Genomic DNA, 8,331 nt, shown 5'->3' on the forward strand with positions numbered 1-8,331 from the left:
TTAGGTAGTATTTCTTACGAATCTCTATATATATAAAATTCTTGTATCAATGTTAGTTACCATACTCCTCCTAAATGGCTGCACCGATTCTCATGAAATTATGTAAGTGTGCCTATTTGATAGATATAATATGATAAACTGCCTTTTTTTCATATCCTTGTGGGATATCAAAAAAAGGCAGAACGTTTGCCAGGAGTCGAGACAATTAACTACTAGACAATAAAATTATACCTATTGAATTATACGAGATTTCATATGGATTTTAATTCGGATTGCGCTCGTAAAAAATGCAGATAGTTAAGTATAGGTAAGCAAACCTCTCTTTTTGCGTAGGTATCTACTTAAATATTGCCTATAATTAGGCAAGGCTAATCTCAGGAACTACTGGACCAATTTTAAAAATCTTTCATCGTTGGATATCATCCTTTAGCGCTATTATATCCGTGAACTATTTCGCATTATTAACATCACAAACAATCTAGCTTATTCTTGTATTTTCGCATATTTTACAATTACTATAATTCTCAGGGAATTATGGAGACTCCTGTTTATTTTTAAATATTAGGTATTTTACCAATAATGTTTATTTAAAGTTGATATGTGCGGTGGTCCGTGGTTTCACCTTCAACTTAAGACTAGTTTTAAACAGGTTCCAGTATTCAACCAAGATATACTTTTCTTAGGTAATTAGTAAAAATATAGTAGGTACCGTAGTTAATAATATCGTCTACATGTCTATAAAGTTCAAAGGTACAAATAATTAAATTTACTACCAATCAGATACAAATAAATTCGTTATTAGCAAATCACATGACAGTAAGTATTACTTATTAAATAATGTTATAAAATCGTTATCTATTTTATTGTTAGGTCTATTTTATCTCGCTTAATTGAGAAGTCTTCAGCTTATTATCACATCCGTGTCGAGTTCACTTCGCGATGAACGTGTTAAGGCGGTTTCAAAGTGCAACTTCTCAACTAAAACAAATTATCAAACCGTACAATATTAATGATGTATCTAAAAGAAGTACACACGATGCAATTAACTTAGACATAGATGGTGAACATTTAAAATTCCCACACGTTTGGCTTAGAGATAATTGCCAGTGTGAACAGTGTTTTCATACTTCAGCAAGAAGCAGAATAATCGATTACAGTAATTTTAACATTGACTCCAAACCAAAAGAAGTTGTTAAGGGTGCAAATTCCGTGAAAATCACATGGGACGACGGACACACTTCAAATTTTAAACTTGACTGGTTGAAACTTCGAAGTTTTACACCTGAAAGTCAAAATAAATACACCGATATTATTTATAGGCCGAAAAGGACGACATGGCATGGTAAGGAATTTTTAAAAATTTGCGGCAAACATGATTATAATGAAATCGTGAAATGTGACGAAGCCTTATATAAGTGGTTATACGATGTGTCTGTTTATGGAGTTGCATTTATTCAAAATACACCAAATAGGGAAAATGCAATACATAATATCATTGCAAGAGTGGGTTTCCCTAAACAAACACACTATGGAGTCCAATTTATAGTGCAGAATGTTGCTAATACGAGTAATGTGGCGTACTTGTCTGGCAATTTACAAATGCACACGGATTTGCCGTATTACGAATATTGTCCCGGTGTAAACATGCTTCATTACCTCGTACAGACCAAGAGCGAGGGCGGAGAAAACCTGTTATCAGACTGTCATTACACAGCACAATATATGAAAGAACATTATCCAGAGGAATATAAACTTTTAACTAATACAGAAGTAGAATGGAGTGACATAGGTGAGGAAGATGGCAATGAGTTCTTCAAGCTATACAGATCCCCAGTAATATGTTTGGACACTAGTAATGAAGTAATAAGGATAAATTTCTCAATTCCTCAAAGGGGTAATCACTTTCCAGGCCCTTTGGATACTGTAGTGCCGTGGTACAAGGCTCATAAACTTTTCCATGATTTAAATCAAAAGTTTGCTGCGAAATTTAAAACCAACGAGGGAGATATACTGGTATTTGATAACATAAGATTGTTACATGGAAGAAATAAATATGAAGATAAACCAAATAACACAAGAAAGCTTATTGGTGCTTATGTTGATTGGGACGAAATGTACTCGAGATTAAGGTGTTTAAAAGTCAAACTGTCCCCTAATAGTGGCATTTTGTAGCCTAAATGAATTGTATTATATGTTATTATTATTTTTATAAATAAAAATATCATTCTTAAGGCTGTTTTAATTAAACACTGCACTACTTATATCCAAACTCTAATTTATTATTTTCCATTTCAGCAAAAACCTTAATTACAGGTATAAATTACACAATATTTTTAACAATATATTAGAGAAATTTCTTAGAAAGCTTTGATCTTCAATATATGTATATTATTATAAATTTTACAACCACATGTAAGAATATAAATGATATACCTATTCCATAATTGCAGATCTCACAACTTTTTCTAGTATACTCAATTAACTCTGCAGATTGTTTAACTTTTTCATACGTACCACTTATTAAATAACTTCATTTTGTCTGAGTAAGTAATACATATATATAACAATCATGTAAGTTCCACATATGAATCAATACTAACGTTCCTTAGACCAAACCTCCTTATTGGCAATATTCTTTCAAATTCAACCATCTTATTCATTTCTATCATTGGAAATTCTTCTAAATCTGGATTAGTAGCCATGGCTACAGCTGCAGACTCATTTGTAAATAAAAGTATCATAAAACTTCTATCTTCTGGAAGACTTTTGAACTTATCACTCAGAGTAGTTAAATTTAAAACAAAAGCTCGCATGTTTTGTTCAGCTTGCACTAAATAAGCGTCGCAGGTCTCATCAAAGAAATCATTCTTGTCTAAATCGAAAACGAATTTCATCAAAGGTTCGTGTTTATTACTTGTAATAACAATCTCGACACGCTTTAGCTGTCCACTTTTTAAACATTCCGCGGCGCTCTTCAAACATAAATCTATATATTCGTTTACTTCTGGATGCATAGACCTATATACTACGACGCTATATTTTTTTCTTGTTTCAAAAATGCTTCGTGGATATACGGAAGCATAATATAAAACGTTATGAAAAGCAACTCCTAAAAATTCCAAAATAATATCACTAACGCAGCTATCCATATCGGAAATAATTGTTCATTGTTTAGATAAGTTTATTGATTGATGAAGGCTTGATGATTGAAAAATACTGTATTCGTCATATAAATTTCATCTTTTACTTACAAACAATAGGTAATTGTTTACTAATTAGGTAATATTCAAGCAAGTTTGTTTTCAAAATAATACGAAAGTGACAGCGTGGGTGACCATTAATAAAAAAAACGAAGTGTTAAATGTTACAACTTTTTTAACGGTATTCACATAATAATTAAAAATTGCAAAGGAAACAATAAAACGGCAATTATATGGTCGCACAAACGTTATTTATTGAAGAACAAACGATAATAAATGTTTATAAACTAATAACGGAAAAAAAATAATAATTTTGAATGGGGGGGGGGGGGCAACCAAACTTTTTTTTCAAAAAAAAAATACTATATTATGCAACTTTACTTCTGTAAAGACTAATCACGCGTGGTAGGGATAAGAAAAAGATGGCGCGTAACGGAATATTTCACGCCGCGTAACGAAAAAATGTTACACTACATTTTTTTCCAACCCCGATAAAGAAGTTTCACTGCAAAAAATTATTTGCGGAGGCCAGTGAGCCCATAATCATCACTAGATGTCACAGTAATCAAATATAATAAATCTCATATATATAAATATAAATCTCGTGTCACAATGTTTGTCCTCAATGGACTCCTAAACCACTTAACCGATTATAATAAAATTCGCCCACCATGTGCAGTTCGATCCAACTTGAGAGATATGATAGTTTAAATCTCAAATCGTTTTAGAGAAAGCGGGCGAAGCCGCGGGCGGTAAGCTATTCTCATATATAATTAAATAGGTATTAAATGTCAATGAAATAATATTATTCGTCATTTATATATAGTAGTAGTCTTGTAGTAGTTAAGTATATTATAAATTATTGTAATATTATAAGTTTCCTAGCTGCATTCATATATAGCAAACTTATTGCATTTTTCAGTGCTTAAGGGCGCTTGTGCACTACAAGGAATTTTACTGTCCGGCATTCCGATTTTTTACGGTCCGGTTTTGCATGAAAAAATCGATGAATTGCTTGTGCACGTCTTTACTCGGATCAGTGCGGTACAGTTCAAGGAAGTTTGGCGGTATAATGCTATCATAAATGATTGTTTTTGCATTTTACAAGAAACGAGTAAAAAATATAGAAGGTGAAATATTATATTACTTCGTTATAATAAAAAGTAAAGTTCCGTAAGAGATTTAAAATGTGTGTTTCACTTCTTTATTTTAATCGGTGACGAGGAGCTAAAGCTATTCCCACTTGAACTTTAACTTACCAACACTTACTTAGATAATAATTATAGGTCAATGTATATAAAATAACAATACCGACTTCTCAAATTTCATTGCCAGCTAAAAGAAAGTAAAACAAGAGCTTGCTTTAAATTGGCATATGCAGTAAAAAGAGTAAAATTGCATGCAAGCAAGTGGGCATTCGAAAACAATTATACCTACAGCGACTCGTAGACACAACCATCACAAAACCATCCGGAATAGGGAAAAGTAAAATGTCGGACAGTAAAATTACGTATAGTGCACAAGCTAGTATTAAGATTAATGGCGTGCCATACCGGACCGTAAAAAATCGGAAAGCCGGACCGTAAAATTCCTTGTAGTGGACAAACGCCCTTATTTTGGCATTATAATTCATGAATCGTACCGTACCGTGTACGTACTACGGTATAATATTGAAATTGAATACATCGCCATCTATTAGAAAGAGACTACTAATTAATTTCGACTCTTCTAGTCACCACTGGATGTCGCTGATATAAAATAAATGATATAGGATATTAGTGTAGATGGCGCTACTAGTTTTAATTATATAAATAAATAAAACTTTTACGCATATTACGTAATTCAACATTTTAATTCACATAAAAAAATGATTGAGTGCATTTTTTATTTAATATCACTGATTTTTGCCTTCCTTATTGTAATGTAATTACATTTTATTCCGTAAGTTAAGTAATTAAGAAATTGAAACCAGGCCATCTTTTAGAATCAGGCAGTAATTCTTGTGCAATTACTTATTACTAGTCATCGCTAGATGTCACAATAATAAAATATAATTAATCTGATATTGATGTAGATGGCGCTAGGTAGTTTGTATATTATTGTTTTAAATTATAGTTTGGAGATATATTATATATATATAAATATTTAAATAGCCATCAACAAAAACAACAAATTTTTTCTTAGTGCTCTAACGTGTTAGCATTAAATATGTTATGAATCGTATAATATTGAACTTAAATACAGCGCCATCTATTAGAAGGAGGCTGTAGTAATTATTAATGTCAGTTCCTCTTTTCACCACTAGATGTCTCTTATACAAAGTATATATTTTTTAGAAAATGATTCATGGACCACAGATCTTGTAGTAGATCTGTGCCATGGACCAATAAACTCAAGTTTATTAATTGTGAGTTAATTGATCCACGGTAATACGGAATAGCATTGTTGATTGTAATACTGAGGTAAGTGCTGATTAAACACAGGGTCAGTAGAAAAGCCGAAATTCGGCGCCGCGACTGACTTTAACTGTTTGCATAGACTTCAAGCCTCTGTACTGACTTCAAATCTGTGTACACAGGGTTTTTTTTCGGGTCAGCACTGATTTGCCTCGAATTTGTAGTCAGTTACTGACCCTGTGTAAATCAGCACTAATACTTAGGTAGCTCATCAAACTTGGCCCCGCAATTTTCTTTTTTATGTTTAAATTTTTATTTTGTACCATGTCGTTAGTTCATGGCTTGTTCTTAATTGTGTGCTATAAATAATTATTGTTTGTTCGTTAATTGTTTATTAACAATAAATAAAATAATAATGTACTGTTTGGTTGGCCCCTCCATTAAAAATTATTAATTTTTTTCCATTATTAGTTTATAAACATTTATTATAGTTTGTTCTTCAATAATTAATAACGTTTGTTCGAACATTTAATTGCCAATTTCTTGTTTAATAATAATAATTATCTTGAATGGGGGGGCCAACCAAACAGTATATGCATTTTTATTTGTCGCCGAACCTACACATTTAAGCCTAGATAGCTAAACAGTAGGTATACTTCATGAAAAAAAAAAAAAAAAAAAAAAAAAGGTATACATACATGTACCTTAAACTAAAAATTTATTTACTGTGTACAAATGTAATATCCACAATATGTTACATTTTCTTTTGTCTAATTTTGCTAAATATTTAAGGGTAACCTTCTCGATCTGTGTATAAATAGTAAAATATAATTAATGGGAATAATATTTTCAAACTTTGCATTAAGTATATGAAATATTATGGCAATATTTATGTATATTAAATGACTAAATTATTAAATAAAACCTCATAATCTATTCTATATTTTCTTTAATATTTAATTTAACCATTTACACATATTTTTCGCATGTTTCATTTATTTGTCGGGCAGCGAGTCCAATCCCTGTAAAGAAAACCAATTATTCAAATTGACTACTTTAAAAAGAGCTTATTGAATATTAAAAATTGCATAATTTATTTGTAGGTACTTTGACAATTTCTACATGTTCGGAAAATAGTTTTTAAGGAGAAAAGGTCAATTTTATTTATCAGCAACAATTTAAAATGTTACAATTTTGCTTCAGTTAATTTTGTTACTATCTACCAATTAAAAAAAAATGTTTGCAATTTAACATTATACAGCCCATATAATACAATAATTTTTACCATCTAAATCAGTGTAAAGCCAGATCCAGTAGCTGATATAAGATTAAAAGACTTATAAATGAGGTCAATCAAACTTCTGTAATACTTTTAAGTTTTTGGGTAAAGTAGGGCAAAGGACGAGCCCCTAAAGAGATGATATCTTATACCAAAATAAAATACATACTATATTGTGTTCATACTCACATTAACTACATATGGGCTCCCGGTAATCCTCATGTCTCTTTGGTATATTCTGCGCTGCCAAAATGTGTCAACACTGCGTTTGTGGTGCTGTAAAGTGAAAAGTTAAGTAATAAGTAGACGTGGTTTAAACCCAGACTTATAATGTTAGAGCTAGCGCACAAGAGCAACTTTGTCTCCGCAACTATTTTGTCTCTCCCACCTATGGTCTAGTATGAAAGTGCGCGCACGTAGCCACGCAACTCCCCATAGAGTTGATGGGAGAGACAAAATAGTTGCGGAGACGAAAGTTGCTCTTGCGCGCTATCTCTTCTGGTTTAACTTAACTTTAGTACAGAGCTTTAAACTTTTTCTTATCTATTGTGCTTGTCTATGGTTTAACGCCAAAAAATGTTTAGTAGGTAATGAGACTTTTGCTCAGACCATGGTTTTAATCAGTTTTAGACCCGGTTTTTTGTTAGTGTACTAAGTGATAAGTCCTGATTATCAAATTTACTCTTATATACATACCTATTTGCTTTTATGTATAGACAGATAATATAAAATACATTTTGTACTAGAAAATTTGAAAGAGGTTTACAAACTAGTATCTAAAAATAATATTCTGCTATGACAGAATTAATCTTTTATATCTGTAAATACTAGTGATATAACCAAAGTTTACATGTTGTGCGTCAAATTATGTAACTCACGTTTCCTAGTGTTAAATTGTGAATGTGATACAGTGCCCATCCTGGTACACCAAGACCAGCTGTTATTATGGCGAAACTAGGAATAATCTCGTACCACATATTAACAAAATCTAATATTAATTGCAATCGCAAAATCTACTTTTCTACGAGTGTGACAGTTAACTGCGTGTTACCAGCGTTACGTAGAAATTACAGTTCAATTAATAATACCTCTACTATTAATAATTATTGTGAAAAATCGACGATAGAAGACAAAAGTAAGTAAAATCATTTATAAAGAAATAAAATAAAAGTACATAAATTACAAAATTTACTCGTAAAACACTAAAACATTTGTAAATAAATATTAATACAACCAAACGAATAACAAAATATTTTTAATAGGGAATTAATTATGTACTTTTCCTATGGTTAAATAGTGGCACCAGTATAAACCCAATCCTGGTAATCCTAATCCAGCTGTTATAATCGTCAAAGGCACAAGTATTTCAAACCACATTTTTACAAACTAATCGGATTAAGTTTATTTTGTCCTGTGTTTCTTTAATCTTTTACAGTATGAATGCTATACTGGTACT

The 8,331-nt window shown here is 31.3% G+C and overlaps 3 protein-coding genes across 3 annotated transcripts; 1 reads left to right on the plus strand and 2 right to left on the minus strand.

Annotated features, from left to right (window-relative positions):
* The first annotated feature begins 652 nt into the window (after nucleotides 1-652).
* Nucleotides 653-2,231, plus strand: LOC123692729 (gamma-butyrobetaine dioxygenase). The gene has a single exon (XM_045637507.1). The coding sequence runs from the start codon at nucleotides 940-942 to the stop codon at nucleotides 2,170-2,172; it is 1,233 nt and encodes a 410-aa protein (XP_045493463.1). The 5' UTR covers nucleotides 653-939; the 3' UTR covers nucleotides 2,173-2,231.
* Nucleotides 2,232-2,255: 24 nt separating this feature from the next.
* Nucleotides 2,256-3,307, minus strand: LOC123692737 (mitotic spindle assembly checkpoint protein MAD2B-like). The gene has a single exon (XM_045637519.1). The coding sequence runs from the start codon at nucleotides 3,147-3,149 to the stop codon at nucleotides 2,568-2,570; it is 582 nt and encodes a 193-aa protein (XP_045493475.1). The 5' UTR covers nucleotides 3,150-3,307; the 3' UTR covers nucleotides 2,256-2,567.
* Nucleotides 3,308-6,528: 3,221 nt separating this feature from the next.
* Nucleotides 6,529-7,940, minus strand: LOC123692750. Its single transcript, XM_045637544.1, has 3 exons — nucleotides 7,754-7,940; nucleotides 7,065-7,151; nucleotides 6,529-6,618 (listed from the first exon to the last, which is right to left on the minus strand). Exons 1-3 carry the CDS (start codon nucleotides 7,850-7,852, stop codon nucleotides 6,592-6,594), a joined length of 213 nt encoding a protein of 70 aa, XP_045493500.1. The 5' UTR covers nucleotides 7,853-7,940; the 3' UTR covers nucleotides 6,529-6,591.
* Between the last annotated feature and the right edge of the window lie 391 nt (nucleotides 7,941-8,331).

Source organism: Colias croceus, chromosome 1 (assembly GCF_905220415.1).
Source record: "Colias croceus chromosome 1, ilColCroc2.1".
Lineage (NCBI taxonomy): Eukaryota > Metazoa > Arthropoda > Insecta > Lepidoptera > Pieridae > Colias > Colias croceus.